The 20,390-nt window shown below is 36.8% G+C and overlaps 2 protein-coding genes across 8 annotated transcripts in view; one reads left to right on the forward strand and one right to left on the reverse strand.

The window, feature by feature from the left end:
• Window positions 1-731: 731 nt before the first annotated feature.
• Window positions 732-17,657, reverse strand: LOC102025310 (chromosome unknown open reading frame, human C4orf47). 6 transcript variants are annotated; one of them, XM_005373459.2, is made up of 8 exons: window positions 17,496-17,657; window positions 15,888-16,053; window positions 13,944-14,163; window positions 10,723-10,860; window positions 10,542-10,617; window positions 9,133-9,312; window positions 4,768-4,937; window positions 732-2,415 (listed from the first exon to the last, which is right to left on the reverse strand). In XM_005373459.2, exons 2-8 carry the CDS (start codon window positions 15,985-15,987, stop codon window positions 2,367-2,369), a joined length of 933 nt encoding a protein of 310 aa, XP_005373516.1. In that variant the 5' UTR covers window positions 15,988-16,053; window positions 17,496-17,657; the 3' UTR covers window positions 732-2,366. The 6 variants fall into 6 exon arrangements, with proteins under 6 accessions (XP_005373516.1, XP_005373515.1, XP_013368393.1 ...); XM_005373458.2 differs by having other exon boundaries at window positions 15,888-16,058; XM_013512939.1 differs by having other exon boundaries at window positions 17,481-17,657.
• A 277-nt stretch (window positions 17,658-17,934) lies between these two features.
• Ufsp2 (UFM1-specific peptidase 2) overlaps window positions 17,935-20,390 on the forward strand; it is a 20,463-nt gene continuing 18,007 nt past the window's right edge. The window contains exon 1 of one of the 2 annotated variants that reach the window (XM_005373464.1): window positions 17,935-18,017. The gene's annotated coding sequence lies outside the window, so the exon portion shown is untranslated. The remainder of the gene's footprint in view (window positions 18,018-20,390) is intronic. The other variant, XM_005373465.1, reaches the window with a different exon arrangement.

The raw sequence follows: 20,390 nt of genomic DNA on the forward strand, positions 1-20,390 counted from the left end.
GATTAAAGTAGACTACTTTTTAAAATTAGTATTGATATGCTACTGCTTAACGTTCTGTTTCCTGTGGAGAGTGGCTTACTTATCTAATGTCTCTTAAATGTTAAGCCTTTCTTACATGATCAATTTAATATCCATAAAATATGTTTCAATTTTCAGCCTTAACCAGATGAGGTGGGATCATGTGTAACAGAGTAAATAGCTGACTAAGCAAGTTTATTATTCCTCCCCTTCTTCACTGATGGCTGGTACGACCTGAGTACCAGCAGAATGGGAAACCAGGTAACTTGATGCCTAAGTCGTCCAGGGGTAGGATGCCAGTGACTGCTGACTCTTACCTCATCCTGTCTGAGTCTCAACAATGAAGTTGTTTCCCAGGAAACTACCCAGTATGTTTATTTTCAAACCTAAAAGAATAAATAGTAGTTGCAAGAAAGTAAAAAATGGACACCTCTGCTGTTACCCCATAAATCAAATGTGTATTCCTCTCCTGACACTCAGGAATCTTAATTTGTTTATCTGCTTCACTATTCCTGTTACCGGTGTCTGTATTTATTTTTTCTGTAAATTGGTATGAGTATGTAACCTGTAGATAAAACCTGCCAATTGCATACTTACAACCTTCAGTAAGGCTATCAGAAGATGTTCCCTTTATGAGTCTTATGTAAAGTATGCATTGCTTTAAAGGACACACTAGGAAAACTGCAGCTAACAAAAGACAAAGTTAAAATAGGTAGTGGTGCAGTTTTTAATACTATCTATAAATATGAATCCATTATCTCAGAAGAATACATATATTTATAAAGTTTACTTGGTAATATTAACACAAAGCTATAAATATGATTCAGTTATGTCCACCTGGTAATGCTCTTCCTATTCTGAACACAAATGGCACCTTTGAAGCACACTGTACTTGTGATAGTGTTTTCATGATGTCCACTGACCACTGATGGATTATAAAGCATGAAAACTTACAAATTTACTAACAGTAAAAATTCTGTGTACTACCTTCCCCCTCTTCAAAAGTCAGAAATATATCTGATTTTCCAAATGTAGTAAGGCATGCTTGTAATCCCCGCACTCAGAAGGCTGAGGCAGGAAGACCACAGTGAGTTCGAGGCCAGCCTGGGGTACATAGTGAGTTCAAGGCCAACCTGAACTACCCAGCAAGACCCTGTCTCAGAAAAATAAATCTGGCTTTATACAGCTCCCCTCTGCAGGAGTAAGAATGAGCCCCAGAGAGGAAGAGCTTTACAGCCTCTCTCCAGTCTCATTTCCAGCTCTGAGAAACCTGACCTGGCAGAGGGATAAGCGTTAAGCAAGCACCACTGATAGAAAATAACTTCCCCAACATATTTTAGATATCTTAAATTTCTCTTTTTAATACAAATGTATTTCACACAAATGCCCCCTGCCCCAGCCCCTGGTAGATGAAGACTGTGTGTATAGACCGCACTATCACTTACACTAATATATTTTAAAAGCAGGTATTTTTAAAAGAGTACTGGCAGGTGAAAGAGAAGTGACATGTGGGAACTCGAGGATAGGCCTGAGGTAGGACGCACCAGGAGAGGCCGCTCTGGACAGCTAGAGAAGAGCAGCAGAGGACGCAGAAGGCAAAGCTCATCCTTCTTGCTAGCCATAAGATCTGAGCCAACAATGCATCCTACCACCTCTGCTCATCTCAGAGTGCCACTGGGTAAATAATCTGATTATCTGCATAAAGTATAAATAGAAGGCATCATACCACATATATTTAAACAGCTGTCTCAGTGCAGTAATGGATATGTGCATGAATCATGCACTATGAATGGGTTTAATGTTTATCTCTGATGTGGAGTGTTGTGATACGCTATGACACTTAGGGAACTATCAGTACAACTGTCAAATATGTACCACTAAGAACACTCACCGAGAATTTGCTATGTAATTTCCACCCTGGCTCCAGCCCCCACCCTCTACCCCTAGCTTCCAAATCTGCAATATTGTAACACTAGGAATAAAAGCTTTAAATAAAAGCTTTTTCTGAGACAGGGTCTTGCTGGGTAGAGAAAATTATGCAGAGAAAAGAGAAATTTATGCAGATAATCTTCAAACAGAACATGTTTGAAGATTTTATAAAATTTCAAAACATTATATTGTGCTTAGAAACATAGATCTAAAACCATAGGTCAGCAATCACATATTATTAGCAAACAATATTAAGTAGCAGTACTAAAGTCAGAAAGAAAAGGCACAGTTGCAGTTTTAAATTTCTTTTAAATTCTTGGGCCAGCTGTTATACAAACTTTTCAATCTTTTTCAAATAATCATCTCCTGATATGAGTTGCTGGTAGTTAGGATCCAGGAAGATACTTGTCTTTCAGCTGTTAATACGACTGGACCGAAGCAGTCTTGTAATTCTTCATATTCAGTGCCCTAAAATTTGGAGAAAGAAGCACATTTAATTTTATAGGTGCAGGTTAATACATTCTTATAAACATTTTTGAGTTAAAGTTTTTAAATTACTATGGTTTAAAAACATTCACAATCTAGATACAGGACTTTTTCTCACTAAAACTTCTCTCTAATAAAGTCAGATATTTTTATAATATGTAATTTGAGGGAAAACAATTATGGAATAAATTTTAACTGCTATATCCGAAAGTTTTCTAGTTTCAAAATTAGTATAGTGAAGCCAAATTTTGAGCTGAAATATGAATAAATACTTGAGATGATACAAACAGAAAGTTTTCAATAAAGAAAGTTACTAAACAGAAGATAAAACTGATTTTTCGAAAGAGTCAGTTACTTTTCTCTTTTTCCTTGCTGTGAACATATGTGCTTGGATGGCACAGAACTTCCTGCGGTTTTTTCCTCTGGGTAGAAAGGAACACAGAATACCTGGAAGCACTCTCTACAACCACATAAACTTCCACCTAGCTAGGGTGGGTGTGAGGAGGTAAATTCAATTTTACTGTCTGTCCTAAGAGATACAGTCATGCAGGGTAAGGATAGCAGGCATAGGACATGGGGAAAGCTCCGTATTTCCTGTTTCCGAATTCAATACTAACAAGCCAGCACAGGATATTATTCCTGTAGACAACAGTTTAATTAAACTGTACAAATTCCCCCGATTTCAGGTGTATCACTCAGCTATATGAAGGAAACTCAGAGGAACAGATCAGTTTTATTTTTTCAGAAAATTTCAGGGCTGGGGTTTTAGCTCAATGGCGCAGTGTCTGCCTGGCAAGCGCGAGGTCCTGAGTTCGATTCCCAGTACCGGAAAAAACAAAACAACAACAACAAAAAAACCAGAAAATTTGAATTTTGCTAGGTCAACTTTCTTCACAAAATTTTCACCAAAGTATTTTGAAAAGTAGCTGAAATATGAATAAATCAGTTGCATCACCATCTGTGTTATCGCCATTCAAAATACATCCCCCAAACTATTCATTGAATCCACATAAGGAATCAGCAGCGCATAGTAGCTTGAAAGGCCTGAATTAGCTACATACTGCATCTAAGAGGACTACTTATTTTCCCTACATTTACCTCCCTTATAACAGCACATAATTTGACTTGTATTTATCATCTGATGATGATGTCGGTATTTAGGGCTTTTGGTCAAAGCATTTTGTATCGGAGTTTGGAGGAGTGGTTATTTTATTTGACATGAAATATGAATGTACTGTGTTTTCAGATAGTTGCCATGTCATTACTCAATGAAAATGAATTCCTGAAATAGGTGGGTGTGGTGGTGCACACCTGCCATCCTGGCCACATGGCAGGCTGAGGCCTGAGGATGCCAAGTGTGAGCCAGGCTGACCACACAGTGAGATCCAGTCTCAAAAAATAAATAAATTCATGGCAAAGATATCAATTCCAACATTCCTAATGAGATATACCCCTGGTTTAGATCAAATATACATGTAATAATCATAGGTTAAGGGCCATATGTTCATCTGCAGTCAACGCTATTGACATACACATATACTCAGAAATAACTTCATTTAATAAACCCTTTAAGCACTTGCCATTTAAAAAATATCGAAATATTATGAAGAATATAATAATCAAACAATTACATACATAAAATATAAGGTATAATATACAAAATGATTGTGGCATAAAAGACACAGGTTATGTAGATAAAGAAGTTCAGTACAGGCTCCATCTGAAGACATTAGTAAAGGTTTTATAGCAGAGATTATAGAAAGAAGGCAGAAGGCAGAAGGAACAAACTTACTAGTAACTCATCAGGGCAGCTAAAAAATAGTGTATGCGTTTCAGGTGGCTGAGGCAAAGGATAGATTTCAGTAGGGGAGGACAGCACAATACAGGGCTACAGCCAAATTGCAAAGGGCCTTCAGTTCTATATATCAAACATTTGAACCCATATAATATTTAATAATATACATATACTTTTTCTCAAAGCATTGTGTAATATCTGCATTTTTAATTAGCCAGAATAGTTCCTGTTTTCAAGGAGGTTACTTTAGAGTTAAGGACAGAACCCTTAAGGATCATTTCGATTCTTCACAATTGGTGAGATACTCCTTCGAGAAACAGCCAATGTGGACGTGTACTGCTAACTGAAAGACAAATACAGTAGCTAAGTAGCTTCAAATGAGTGCCTTCTCCAGGTGAAGGCAGGTATATGGAAAAGGCTGAAAGTACTAAAATTACTCAAATTTGTTATTTTCAGAAATGCATAAATAAAAGATTATTCTAAGGAAGTCTAAAAGTTGAAAATATTTTCTTGGGTGGGCTAAACATAAGATTTCCTACCTTCTGACATTCAGAGCCATTATACTTTCAACTGGTCGGCTTTTTAGTCCACCTGTTGGATGGAAAATCTTAGCATCTTTCTTGGAAATATCCTTTTCCAATTTAACCATGTAAGGGTCAGCAGAATGTGATGGGTAAGGATCAAAAGTTCCTGCCTTCATTCCACCAGCCTACAAGTAAAAACAAGACAATTTATTATAATTTTATAAAATTAGGATGTGAAGAAGTTCATACATACTTTTGTAGCTTATGGAGTTAGTCTTACATTCCAAGTAACTTATCTACACTGTCTGATTCAAATACCAGCAAAGGGTCTCCCTACCAGCAATTTTCTAAGGTTAAGACACTACTAATTCCAAATCAATAGAAATGAAAATGTTTGTAATATGGTCTGAGCTGTTGCCAAGCATCAATATTTTGATGAAAGTTCATCTGATCAGCCTATCACCTGGGGACCTGTTACGGAGGGAATGCAATGTACTTCATATATTTTGATATGAAAAGAAACTGAGCCTGGAATTAGCACGGGTATACAAAATTCCAGGCAATGACGGGGAACATGTAACCCCTCAGATGAAGGAGTAACACATGGAAATTGAAGGTGAGGGGAAACATGACCTACTTTATACTTTGTTAATCTAGTTAGGGATTTTTTCCACTTACATACAAGACAAATAAATATTTGATTTTTAAATTCATTTGTCAGGATTTTTGTCTTTATATGCTACAGTCATTTTAAAAAGCTACAGAATTATATCCTGCCCCTCCCCATTTAGCTAGACATCCTCTGGCTTGTAGTGTCTGAGCCAAAACTACCTGAAGCCAAACTAATCATTTGAAAGACATGCTTATAACTTTTCAAGTTCTCCAAATAGAAAATACATGGATTTGAACAAAATAATAAGGATATTTAAGAAAAGTAAAACAATTTAAAGTAGAAAAGCAAAATTAATTATATATATATATATATATATATATATATATAGAGAGAGAGAGAGAGAGAGAAACATACACACTTCAGCAATACACATACATATATACTTCATCTGGAAGCTAACGGCTACCACGTTCAGCACCTCTTATACTTGTAGAGGACAAAGGTAACGTATTAATCTCATGATGTCTCAATAAATTTAGTTTTAAAATATTTATAAAAGTTTTTCTTTTCCTGATGTATACATTCTTGGTGGAATAAACCTGCCAAATGATGCTTAAGAATACATGAAAGCCAAGTGTGATGGAATATGTCTGTAATCCCAGCTATGCAGGAGGCTGAAGCAGGAAGACAGCAAGTTTGAGGCCTGAACAACTCAGTAAGCTGCAGTCTCAGGAAATAAACAGGAGAAGCGGCTCAGTGGGGCACTCAAATAGCATGTGCAATGCCCTGGGCTCAACCCCAGGTAAAGAAAAAATAATAAATTAAGCAATACTAGAATTAAGAAAAAAGAAAGCCAGGCATGGTAGCACATACCTGTCATCCCAGAACTCTGGGAGGCTGAGTCAGGAAGACTGTGGGGCCAAACCCAGCCTGGGCAACTTAGTGATTAACAAGACTTTGTCTCAAAATGAAAACTGAAAAAGGACCTAAGATATAGCTCAATGCAAAGGCCCTGGGTTCACTTCCAAGTATTGAAGAAAAAAAAGGGGGATAAATCTATACTATATCTATATAGAATATTAAAACATTTAAGATCTTTGTAAGCTTCTGTGTTAATAAATTTGAAAACCTGAATGAAATGAATGATTTTCTAAGAAAAAATTAATGCTCAAAATTGACCAAAAAGAGATAGAAAACATAGAGAACAGAGAGGCATCATGCAAGAAAGGAGAAAGTAAGCCAAGAGCCACCCTGTGATAGGGCTACACCCAGAACACATCTCAGGGGAATTTTTTTATGTCTTCAAGGAAAAGAAATTTCTCATGCTATTTAAGCTGTTATAGAACAGAGAAAGGAAGGAATTTTCCCCAATAATTTTAAGATGCCAGCATCCACTTTTACAAAAATAAATCATTAAAAAAGTACAATCACATTTCAAATTAATGCAAGGGCTGTGAGTATAGTTTAGCCACAGAGCAGTTGCTTAACATGTACAGGACCCTGTATCCAATCCCTAGCACCAAAAGAAAAAATCACTAGTGCACAGGGCTGGGGATTTAGCTCAGTGGCATAAGTGCCTGCCTGGCAAGTGCAAGGTCGTGAGTTCAAACCCTGGTACCTCAAAAAAAAAAAAATTACTAGTGCAACACTACTTATAAAATATTAGCAAATAGAAAAGAGTATGAAAGTTTAATATAACAAGTGAGATTAATTCCAGGAAACTATTCATCTTATAATAAATAAAAAGATAATATAAATGTACTGTACCAATTTATAAGATTCAACACATGCCTGATGATAAAATTCAGTGAAATACAACATATGCTCCTCAGTTATTCCTGTTTTTAGCATCTATAAAAATATAAACTAGAAGCATCCCGATTAAAATCAAGATTAAGGCAAGAATGACCACTACTGCTATACCGAGCAATTAGATAAGCATTACATAAAATATGCAAATATTGGAAAAGTAGCAAAATTATTTGCCGATAATATAATCATATACCTGAAAATCCCAAAAGAATTAGCAATACCACTTAGAACATGAAATTTAATGATGCGGCAGTTACTTATAAAAATCAATTGTTTTGTAGAGACAAGTAAAGGAAAATGTGATGGGAGACTACTGACCAGACCTTAATGTAACTAGAAATAAATATAAAATACGTAAATCTGTCTGATGTAAGATGTAAACTTGTACAAGAGCTACACATAAAAGAAGAAGGCTTCTACAACTGGTTAATTCCTAGACCAGAAGATTCATATTATAAATGTATTAATACATTAAAAAAACTAAAGATTTAATTTTATAGCAAAGTATAAGAAGTTTTCTGGGTTTTTAAGCTTTACAAAGTAAGTTCTAGAAAATAAAAATTAGATAATAGTTGATGTAAATATTTCAAAGAGCAACAAAAAGAGGTTAGATCCCTTAATATTACATTTAATAGTAATTAAAAGTGATTTGGCAGAAATAAGCAGATCACTCAAATAGAATGAAAATTCAAAACTATATACTCAAGGACAAGAAATCTGATTTCATGAAGATGGTATTTCAAAGTAGAGGTGTTAAAATGAATTGTTCTATCAGGGAGATTAGGAAAAATGTTTTTTAAAAAAATCAGTTTTATTGAAGTCTGACATAGAATAAACTGCACCTGTTTCTAGTGTGCGCTTCTGTGAGGTCTGATGGCTCCATCTACCCTTGAAACTGCCACTACAGCCACGACCCAGCACACGTCCACCCTCCTCAAACCTTCATCACGCCTCCAGAGCGACATTTCGAAAAACATAAATGCTAAATCCTTACCTCGCTCTTTAGAGTATAATACATTTAAAGATTTAAAAGGAAAAAGATCAGGCTAATATAAAAAGTCAAGAAGGCATATTATTCTGATATGATAGTAAAAAAAGGGCCATTTTTAAAAAGACTTGAGCATCACCACAAGGATTGATAAATTTGACTATACAAAATTATTAAATTTCTAGACATCACAAAATGGCATAACCAAAGTCAAAGACCCAACAGATTAGAAAAATTAATTTCAACAAAGTTGACAAAGGAACAGTATCCTTAATACAGGAACAGATTTTGCAAGTCAGCTTCAAAAATACAAAGATCCTAGGAGAAAATCCACAGAGAAAATGAATCGGTAACTCACAGAAAGAAAAAAAGACAAAGGATAAACCAAGGTTTCCAAATAGAGCATTTTTATTTTTATTTCCACAGGTTGTAAATTTCTGGGGCAGAGAGATACTTTTAGTTACCATTTCAAAAATTATGGATGGCTAGGTTTTAAAAAAAAAAAAAAAAAAAAAGGCTGGGGATTTAGCTCAGCGGCAAAAGCGCCTGCCTGGCAAGCGCAAGGTCGTTAAGTTTGGTTCTCGGTACTGGAGAAAAACCCAAAAAAAAAAAAAAGCATCAGGAAAAAAAAAAAAACAAACAAACAAACAAAAAAAACAACTAGGCTTTAAAACCAAAGTGTCAAAAAATAAATAAATAAAAATAAAAAATAAAACCAAAGAGTCATTTTAAAAATGTAAATTCAAATACATTTGAAGTGCTTTGTAATTACTTTATTACAAGATCTTTATCCCTTATACTAGCTAGGCTTTGTGGCTTTATATAATTTTGTAAAAATGGGTTTCACAATTCTTAGCATCCACACAAAGAAAAGTTTATCATTCAAGTGGGTAATAAGACGATTTTACAGCAAAAGGCAATATTTCTTTATAATGTTTACTTTTTTATTCTAAAAATTTTAACTTACCTTTTTACCAGGAGAAGAGGGTTTAAAAGATTTTGGAGACAACTGTTTCTTCTCTTCACTTTTAATTGGAGGTAAAGGTTTATCAGAAAAATAAGGATTACTGTCAAAATATTCCCTTGGGTAAAGGTTTAACTTGAAAGGTGCCCCTTTCAGTAAACGATGGTGTTCTTCATTTTCTTTCTGTAAATTAAAGCATTTGAAATTATAAGGCATGAGGTATACAAATTGGAAATGACTTAAAGTCAAATCTTCTTTTAAATTTTAATATGTAGATTCAGGGCTTGGGGTGCACCTCAGTAGTAGATTATTTTTCTACCATGTGTGAGGCCTTAGGTTCAACTCCTAGCTAGTTTAATGTGCATTTTTAAATTTCCTTAGAGCAAAAATACTATTTAATTAGTTTTTTAGAGACAAGGACAAATATTTTACATAGATCAATTCCACTACTGAGAAAGGGTTGCTTTGGGTTCAACCCTTTTACCTTGAGAGTCAAATTTTTCCTAAATAAAAACATTAAAGTTTCATATGTGAAATACATTTTTAAAAACAATTTTCTCTGCATGTGAAGAATCTTAGATCAATAGCTACCTCTCCACATGTTTGCTAATTAACAAAATTGATTCTTACAAATAGAATCTGTAAGAAAACGTTCATTTTCAGGGCCAGCAGAGAAACTGTATCACTTAAAATACACTCAGTAGTTATGAGGTAGCAAAAAACCCTAACATGCAGCCTCTCTGCCTTGGCTTTGGCACTGTCCTCTTTAGTTCATGACAGGTTATTCTTGTACTTTTGCGGAAGAAATGTTAGCAAGCGAGAACTGGAAGGTATTTTACTCTTTCTTTTTTTGTTTGTTTCTCGCTTCATGAAAGATCAACTACCTGAAATATAGAAACACTGAGTACAAGCAGAAAAGTGACATGTGTTATGTCACACTGCTTTTTGTTCATGTTTGTGGTTTAAATTAGTTAATTTACTCTCCATGTTTTTCACCTATAAAATTGACAAGCTACCAAACAAAGAAATTATTTCAATTGGGAAAGGAAAGAATCCCCAAAATATCAAAATTTTCCATGTTAAAAGCCCATTCGCAGACAAGCCCAGACCTAGTTGAATCTGGAATAGACTGAAGTATTCTGTAAATTGTACTTCTACTTTCAAACATGTGTCACTGACTTAGATGATTTACTAAATACCAAGATAAAGAAAAATGCACCTGAAAACTAAAGTTCTCTGGGGTCACAAGTCAAGGTGGTATTGAACAATATTAACAGACTAAGTTATTGCCCAGCCTATAAATAAATTCAAATAGCTAATTTCAAAACCAAGAGAACAATTAGATCACAAGTGAATTCTCAAGGTCAACCAAATAAAAGAAAGTTTGAAAAATTCAAAATAGATGGTTTTACCTTATAATTTAGCTTTGCTGCATCGTAGAAATCAGCCGAGTGTGACAACTGTTTGCCTATGGTCACATTTGCATAGCTAAGGAAGAAAGAGTAATGATGACGTCAGGGTTCAGAAATTTAAATTTCACTTTAGTTTTTACAATTCAAAACAAATGGGACAAAGGTATCGAATATATCTTACCCATATCCTGTTCCTTTCTTTCCCGGGTTTGTGTATAAATTCTTTCCAGGTGCCTGGTATTTGTCCCTGGGCTTTACATCTGCACTGAAGAAGGGCACTGGACCACCTATCGTTCCATAGTAGCTTCCTAATCCACATCTTTAATGCAATTATTTTTGTTTTTTAAAAAGTAAAAGGTTAAAATATCAAATATCATGTCATATAGTTCAACAAAAATTGTTAAAGATTGAAAAAGGAGAAAAAAATATATATGGAATTGACTTGCTTGACTTTGACAAGAAAAAATATCCATTCATGTTAGTTATTGGATTTTATTTTTCTTACTTTTCAAAATCACACATTTTGAGATGTTTCATTGTTTATGTTTATTTCAAATGTTCTGCATAAGTAAAACCTCACGATATTTAGAAAGTTAGAATCATTCCCATTGCTTCTGTTAACTATAAGGAACAGAACTTACTGTGTCTTTAAATGAATTTCTATGCACTTTGGTTACATTTATAACTTTAGTATGAAAGAATATTAATCAAATATTTTCTTCAATTTTTATGTAAATTTTTCTAGCCAAACTATTTTGTTACCCAGCATTGTACAATACTGTTTTATTTTCACACTAAAAATAAGTATGTCAATAGTAATCACAATCTTTAACTCCATAGTTATCACTAAAATAAGACTTTGAATGAGCAAATGGCCTACAAATAATGAAACACTATTGATGAAAAGATGACACTATACATTTGTTAGAATTTTCAAAACTTAGATACCAACACTGATTATTTATTACTTCTAGCTACAAGTAAAAATTCCATCAGAAGGGATTACTTATTGTCATTAATCCTTATAAATGAACATGTGTCATACAATTCTAAAATACAGTGAGAAAAAGCAATTACATTGCAGAGAAAAGGACAATTGTGCACAAGCATAATTTAACTCCAGTGTGATTCAATGCAAACATTAAAAGTCACTGCGGTTATAATTCATTCAATGCCTCTGGTTGGGGGTAGATAAAGGGAAACTAGATTTTATCAGTGCACTCTATACACGTGTTGAAATGTTACACGACACCCCAAGAATGTATAAAATTAATACATGCTAATAATAATAAACAAATATTTAAAAATTAAAGTTTAGCAAGGAGAGAGACTAACAAAATAATCACGAAAAGAAAAATGCCGGGGGCTGGGGATTTAGCTCAGTGGCTAAAAGCGCCTGCCTGACAAGCGCAAAGTCGTGAGTTCGGTTCCCGGTACCAGAGAAAAACCAAAAAAAAAAAAAAAAAAAAAAAAAGAAAAATGCCGGGGCTGGGGATTCAGCTCAGCGGCAAAGCGCCTGCCTGGCAAGCGCAAGGTCATGAGTTCGGTTCCCGATACCGGAAAAAAAACAAAAACCAAAAAAAAAAAAGAAAAATGCCTAAAGTTCCATGATTTCATATTGAGTAATTGCCTAAATAAAGGTTTCTTTTTTATACCACCAGTCTCTCCTTTTGAAAACACCTTTCGTAACCCACTAACCCACTAAATTACAGATATTTTTTACCAATCTATGTACTTTTAAAAGAAAGGAAAGGTAGTGTAATTATGCAACTGTTATTTCTTGGCTAATAAAAATAAGCATAAACTAATATATGAGATAAAAATTCCCAATTATTACCATGAGTCAAAATTAATAGACTGAAAAGCAGAACAAAGTTATATAAAGGGCAAAATACACATGCTATATGAAAAGTCAAGTAGCAGTGAAAAGAAAAAAACACATTCCTAAATTTATATCTAAGGAGAAAATGAAGAAGTCCAACAGTAATAAGATTAAAAGTAAATAACTCCAGTAAATAGTAATAAGTATTAAACTCTTATTATCTCCAGTAAGAGTAGTAAGTATTAAAAGTAAATAACTGGGGATTTAGCTCAGTGGCACAGCGCCTGCCAAGCAAGTGGAAGGTTGTCAGTTCGATTCTCGATCCGGGGGGGGGGTAAATAACTCCTATCTATCCAAAGTGTGAAAGGTTGAAAAAAACGAAACGCTAATAACACAAAAAAAGAAATTCTTCACTCTGAATAAAGAAATCATGTTTTCTTAGAGGACAAAATTTCCTGTTAGAAAAACATCTTTGTTACAGAAATGTAGGTTTATAGTTTCACTAATCTCAAGAAGATATAGAAAATAATTACAAAATTAGACTTTAATCAATCTTCATTTATCATACATTCTACATCAAGAGAGTCAAAATTCTTGACTATGACTGAAAATCATCCTTTAAATTTTAGCTATATAGCATAATATAATATAGACTACATGGTCTTAATAAACTAATGATTAGCATACCTGTAATCCCAGCACTCGGGAGGCTGAGGCAGGAGGATCACTGCAAGTTTGAGGCCAGCCTGGGCTACAAAATGAGTTCAAGGCCAGCCTTAAATGCATAGTGAAACCCTGTCTCCAAAAAAAAGCACTTCTCCTCATTTCATATTTTATTTATGATTTTATTATTATAAATTAATAAAGAACAATGACATTGGTAATCAAAATTACCATGTTATGGTTGATACATTGTGTCAACTTGAGTCTCAATGTTTGGCTAAGTGATCAGCAGTTCTACATCCTGGGGTGAAAAGGACATGCCCTTACCGCTCTGGGATGTTGTTCCTTGTGTCAATGTGAGTTTAGAAGGTTAACTATGTGACTCAGCAGGGGGCAGGGTCCTTACTTTGTATTCATCCTGAGCCTGTGTAAGAGGAAGGTATAGAGATTATGTGAGTGCTACACACCCCCCGGGTAGGGGGAGCCTGCTTACTGTAGAAGGGAGGAAAAGAGGTTTCTTCTCCCTCACTTTTGCTCTTGCTGCTTTTGTTGTTTTTCACGTCCATGAACATGTTGCCCTCTGCTGTGTGCCACTCTGCCTTGGAACCAGCTGAGTATGGACTGAAACCTCCACAAACCGTGAGCCAAATAAACCTTTCCTTGCTTAATTTTGGGTGTTGGATATTTCGTCTCAGCAGCAGGAGAAAATTAACCAAGATAACATGAAAATATTCTTAAAATTACCTTTCAATCAAAATCGTTCAATATAACTATCTCCATCTAAGGTGAACTACACTAAGAATCATACTTAAAAATTAATCTTACATAAGTAATTCCTACAAAAAACAAACATTTACTTTAAACTAAGTAGAGAAAGATGCAAGAAATCTATTTAAAATTATTTCCCAAATACTTACAGTTTTTTCTCTCCACTACTAGGGAGGAAGGCTTTGCTTAAATTTTTTTTGGCTTCTTCCATCATATACCGTCTCCTTACTTGATTCATATTTACATAGCCTTCACCTTCAAAAATCCTTGCAAACTGGGGATCAAAATAACCTGCCTGGAGATGTGACATTTCTTTGGATCCCCCAGGTAGCATCTGTCTCTTTTTGCTTGCAGCCTCATTAAAAGGTCCTTAAAAATAAATTAGGAATACTATAATTTTGAGCTCACTAGTAATTAAAGGACATTAAAAATAACAGACAAGTGCCAGGCATGGCGGTGCATGCCTATAATCCCAGCACTCGGGAGGCTGAGGCAGGAGGATTGCTCCGAGTTTGAGGCCAGCATGGGGTACATACTGAGTTCATGGCCACTCTGAACTACAGTGAGACCCTGTCTCAGAAAAACCAAATAAATAAATAAATAACAGACAAATTGCCAAATGTGATTTGAGCCAGTTACAAGGCTGAGCTCCAAAACAGCTTCATAATGTTCACTGAAAGCTCTGTGTGAAAGGCTATTTTGACAATAAGAGGCTTTCATGAAATCATCTGAGCATTTAGAACAGGATCCTTGTTACAGATTCTCAACTGTAGAGATGGAAGAGAGCTTAGAGGTCCAACACACCATTTCCCACTTACAGGAAATATTGTGCAGTGTCACTAAAAGTGTGCATGCATTGGGGAGAAGGGTGTTGCACAGTCAAATTGAAGCAATTCTCCTAGGTATATACTCAAGATACATGAGTATCTACATCCACTAAGTATGTTCACAGCACTTTCACTGTTATAGAAATAACAACCCAAACGTTTGTCAATAGACTAGATTGCAAAATTTGGGTATTTATACAATGAAATACTAGTATTCAGGTAAATTATTAAATACTGTTATTGTAAATATTCAGAACTTTTATAATTTGGATTTTGGAGGGCTTCATTTGGGAAGCCATTCTAAAATGTAAAGACTTTTTTGAAGTGTATAAAACCCTTAATTCCAGTGGATACTGAAATGTGAATTTGCATCACTGATTTTTAACTTATATGTTAGAAAAGTATTACATTCTAATGGCTTCAAATTCAATAGTATATTTTTCACAGCAAGTCTTCCATCACATGGCCCTCAACTTCCTCTCCCATACCCAATGATGCTAGCTTTGTCTGACAGAATTTCCTGCTCTGTTCATGTAAATGTCATATACGCTTTTTTCATTTTTAATGCTTAGCATAATATATACGCTATTCTACACCTCGCTTAACAATTTATCTTAGAGAGCTTTCCATATCCGCACATTCTTTTTTTAGAAGTTAATGGAGATATTTTAAAGACCACATTTACTTTTGTTCTATTTATTATGACTTTTCTAAAACCTCTTTGGCATTTCATTTCCAGGAAAGTGATCATGGATAGCCTTCTTGGATGCAAATTCAAATGCCCTTTGCAGAGTGAGTGTCCCACTTTAATAAGAAAAAAAAAGCTAAAAGCAAAATATTTCAGAAGAAACTTCCCATGCACCTTTGGCAAGAAGTAAAGCTACCAAAAGGATACTATGTGAGGGTTGATGAGCCAATAAAATGAGACTCCTACTCACAAAATGAAATTCTTTCTTAATTCTATTGCAGTGTCATAAGTTAGTCAACTTTAGAACTCAGTGCTTTAAAATACAGACCATGAGCCGGGCATGGTGGCACACACCTGTAACCCCAGCATTTGGGAGGCTGAGGCAGGAGGATCATTGAGAGTTTGAGACCAGCCTGGGCTACAAAGAGAGCTCAAGACCAGCCTGAACTGCATAATGAGATCCTGCCTCAAAAAAGACAAAAAATAAAATAAAATACGAACCATGTAAAATATCATTTTGCCTTAAAATGAAATTTCATACATAAAAAGTCCACTATGAAAATACTAAATATACTTACGATTAAATGTTGATATATATTTATCACCAATAGTAGTATATCCCATCTCACTGAAGAGGCCAATCCTCTCCATATCTGTCTTCCCTACTTCTGCAGGCATGGTTGCTTCTTGTAGTGATAACTTCAAAAGGTTCCTTAGGGGTGTTTTTCTTATACCAAAATCCTACTGTACTTTGAAAAATAAAGGGGAAAACATGCTCATTAAATTTCAATCCAATTTTCAGTTTATGAGTTTTAATATTCTCTACAAGACAACAGTTCCTAAACTATGTGATGAAAGAATCCACTCTGTAGGGCTAGAGGAAAACACATAGATTCAAAGTCAGCACCATGAAGTCTCCCTTTGACTGTATGTGTTTGTTTGTTCTGCTTTTTTGTCTTTTTGAGACAGGGTCTCGCTATGCAGTTCAGGCTGTCCTTGAGCTCACTTTGTGGCCCAGGTTGCTTTCGAACTCGCAACAATCCTCCTGCCTCAGCCTCCAGAGTGCTGGGATTACAGGTACTCGCCACCATTCGGGGCCTCCTTTGACTGTATGTGAATCAAGGGTCCACAAGTTGGGGCTGGGGATTTAGCTCAGCGACAAAAAGTGCCTGCCTGGCAAGCACAAGGTCGTGAGTTCGGTTCCCGGTACCGGAGAAAAACAAAACAAAACAAAAAAAAAAAAAAAAGGGTCCACAAGTTACAAAGGAATGTGTGTGCTATCATCTGCCATTTATCTGCTGGAACTGATAAAATCACTACCCTGTAGTCATGTAAATATTGTGCAAATGATATCCTTTGGAGAAATTTAAGGTAGATTTTAAAGTCATAATTATATACGATAAAATGATAAAATGACCAGCATACTGCATTGCATATTGAAACTGTAACTTAGCTTTCCAGAATGTAAAACATATAAATATTGCCCCACAGTAGCTGAAGTTTTTCAAGTTTAAATAGGCAAACTATGACTGAGAAAATTAGTTCATAAAATAAATGGGGACAAAGGTCACTTATACTGGTAAGATGAAAACATGAGCAAAACAAAACATCCATAATGAATTGTGAGGATTCGTTAAAGGGAAGACTGCCATTGCAAGGTTGTTTTAAATGATCATTTCAAACAAAGCTGAAATATCACATTAAACACGCAAACATTGACTTAGAAATTTTCTTAATTAAACATGATCTTCAAAGGAGGCCCCAGGAGCTAAAAATATTTATTTCCATGTCATCCTAATGTTTTTGAACACCAGCTATGAGGCACGCACTGGGTATACGCTTGTGAACAAAATAAACATTGGTTTATGCTTCCCAGTTTATAATCCAGGGCAAGAACCTTTGACCTTGAGTTAAAACCAAGTTGTTTCAGTGACCCTCAGCGTGCTTGCCTGTTTGGACTGTGGCTCCTGCGTGTGAATTAATATAATACAAAGTATAATATGGGATGTTCCCTTCAAAAGGTATGGTAAAGTTGGTAAGGGCGGAAGGGGTAGAAAATTCTGGCCGAGGATATGTGCAAATTATTTCCCATTAGGAAAAGACAGATGTGAAGTAGGCAGGTAGGTATCCAAAGGGTAACTAACACCCGGTGTCCGTGAGGACCAAGTCACCTCTCCGCAGGGTACCTGGTCCTACAATCGAGATAAGAACGTCACAGCGCCAGTCCAGGTTATCTCTGCGGCAAGGGGCAACCGCAGCTCGGAGTTGTCTTATCGCGCGAGCCCCGACCTCCTGGGGACAAAACTGCGGGCGAACTGCAGCTGCTAGTTCCACGCACCGCTGGCTTTGTGACGGTGCGTTGCCCAGGCTACGGGAGAATCCATTCCAAGGATACTACAGGGGGCCACGAGGAGAGCTCTAATCTGTATGGAAGAACACATAGCAGAATTGACGGGTGAGATACAAAAGACTCAGCCAAAAAAATTTATTGAAAACGAGTCTTCTGTTTCCCTCCTTGCTAGCCTCCGACAAGATTTATTGTGGTACGCTCCGTGATATGGTACGCTCCGTGACGTATTGCCGCCAGACATCCTGGGAGTTGTAGTCCACTGGCCAGGTCCCTATCTCCGGCAATGACGCCACTTCCGGGTCGATTCCCGAACCGAGGTGGTCGCCGGCGTGCCTGTCATCGCCACGTCGTGAACCTAGTGAGTCTTTCTGCTCGTAGCCCTTCCGCGCGTTGCCCTGCGGACATTGCAACCTCCCCGAATAGCGCTCCAAGCCACTGAAAGGAGCTGGTGCTACCGGCGCCCAGGACGGCGGCTGCGAAGTCGGGGGTCTGGGCGGTCCTCCCCTCGCCCTCGCACCCCGCTGTGGCCTGGGGGGAACTGCCCCCTACAAGCGCGCGCCCCACTGACAGCCGCCTTGGGACACGCGCCCTGCCCTTCCTCCTTGTGCATGTCCTTTAGCGTCCGCGACGTGGCACTCTTCTGGTTTCCCTCCCGGCACAGCCACGCTCTCCCCTATCCTAGGTGTCGGTGCTTTTTAGGGGTACTTTATGTCCTGTGCTTTCTTCTGGCTTTGCAGCCACCTTTAGACCTTTCTTTAGACCTCCGGATTGGCAGATCTGCTGCGTCTCCACTTGGATAGCTCATGTGTGTTAAGACTCAGCAAGTTCAAATCTGAGTCATTACCAGCTCCCTTCCCCCAGCATCTCCTCTTCCTCCACGAATCCCCCCTCCGAAGATGGTACCGCGTCCACGCCACCGTAGCTGTGCCCGCCAAGCACCTGGAAATCGCCCCAACACCTCCCACTTTTCAGCTTCTGCTTCTAAATGTCTTGTCTGTTTTCACCCCACTGTGACCATCCTTGTCCTCGCCACCATCAGATCTGACCACTTGGGGTCGTCTCCTAAGTGGCCTTTAAGCAGGCCTTCGCCATGCCTCAGCCCTGTCTGGAATGCGCAAGATCTTCCACCTTCCGGTCTTTCCTTTGGAAGCAGTAATACTCCCACCCCTGCTACCTACTTACTCTCGGGTCTCATCTTAAGCATTATTTCTTTAAAGAGGATCTCGAGGGGTCGGGGATATAGCTCAGCTGCACAAGCGCCTGCCTAGCAAGCGCAAGGTCCTGAGTTCGATTTCTGGTACCAAAACAATTAAATAAATAAAGAGGCTCTCGAGCAGCGATCTAGAGAGTCTCTAGTGCCTTCTGATATGATCTTTTATGGAATCTTCACAGTGACCCTGAGAAATTGACTAGGGTGGTTAAAGTGTGCAAAGTCATATAGTGAGTAACAAGAGTTAAAATTTGCTCTTGCTTTTTAAACTTTTATCTTCAGTTTCTTTAAATATTTTTATTCAAGTAGGCGCATGCTATTTTGTGTGATAGTATTATTCTTTAATTTCACCCTGGTCCCTATAATGGTTTCCTTGTTTTTCTCTTGCTATGATGAACAACAGTAGCACAGATGGACAACATGAATATGTTCTGAACGTTTCCACTTTTTTCTTTAGAATAAATTCCCAGAAGTAGAATTGGGATCGAGGGTAGAATAAATAAAAGCAGTCACTCTTAAAGAATTGTAAGAAGGGATTTGTAAAATGAGAAAACTTGTAAAGGTACATCCTTCAAAGCGTTCTGAAGATCAAAATTAAAAATATGTCTAGTTACTTAGAACAGTAGTTGTTAGTACTTATTTATTTTGAAATAGGTTTTTACAGTGCACCGTGATTTTTCAGAATGTTTAGGACTTATTTTGAGAACCTGATAAAATCTTTGAAACTTTTTCTTAAAAGAAATCTCCCCTACACACAAACAGTGATTCAGGTCTTTGTCAATATATCCTTGACTACTGAAACTCAGCATATGGACTAAGTTAAAAGTGCTGATCATGCCATTTTGCAGGTGCTTTTATTCCTCTATAGGTTGTAAGTATTGTCCGATGCCATTTAACTTTTGACTGAAATTTTTTATGGTTGTATGATTTTCATAATGATTAAGCTAATCTATTATTGACCGGTTGTGATCCTTTATATCTTCATCATTGTGTGTTTTCTGATTTTCTACGACTAAATCCAAAGTGCATGTTTACTAGGCCAATGATATGACTATAAAGCTTTCACACTGCCACCTTGTAAGATGAGTTCTACCAGTCATACTCCCGTCATTAGTGATATATTAGTTTGTTCTCACTGTCTTGTCTGCCAGGCATCATCATATTAGGTTCAGGGCTTTTGTCGCGTTCTTAAACTGGTTCTCTACCATTGCTATTTTCACGTCATTGTTAAACCCATCAAGACTATACTTCAGAGTTACTATCTCAAAGCAGTGATTCTCCATCTTTTTTCTCACATAAGAATCACTGACATGTGGCTAGGCCACAGGATCTAGGTGTGCTGTCCAGGTACCAGAATTTTAAGCTTCCTGGGTGATTTCCATATGGAATAGAAGTTGAAAAACACTAATTTAGAATTTAGTTTCTGGGGCTGGGGATTTAGCTCAGCGGCAAAAGCGCCTGCCTGGCAAGCGCAAGGTCGTGAGTTCGGTTCCCGGTACCGGAGAAAAACCAAAAAAAAAA

This window comes from Chinchilla lanigera, unplaced genomic scaffold (assembly GCF_000276665.1).
Source record: "Chinchilla lanigera isolate Chin_1 unplaced genomic scaffold, ChiLan1.0 scaffold00002, whole genome shotgun sequence".
NCBI lineage: Eukaryota > Metazoa > Chordata > Mammalia > Rodentia > Chinchillidae > Chinchilla > Chinchilla lanigera.

Coding starts and splice junctions, on each gene's coding strand:
- LOC102025310 (XM_005373459.2), bottom strand. CDS start 15,987: ATGCCTGCAGAAGTAGGGAAGACAGATATGGAGAGGATTGGCCTCTTC. Junction 10,861..13,943: donor AGTAGTGGAGAGAAAAAACT/GTAAGTATTTGG, acceptor ATTGCATTAAAG/ATGTGGATTAGGAAGCTACT. Junction 4,938..9,132: donor CCTCTTCTCCTGGTAAAAAG/GTAAGTTAAAAT, acceptor TTTTACTTGTAG/GCTGGTGGAATGAAGGCAGG.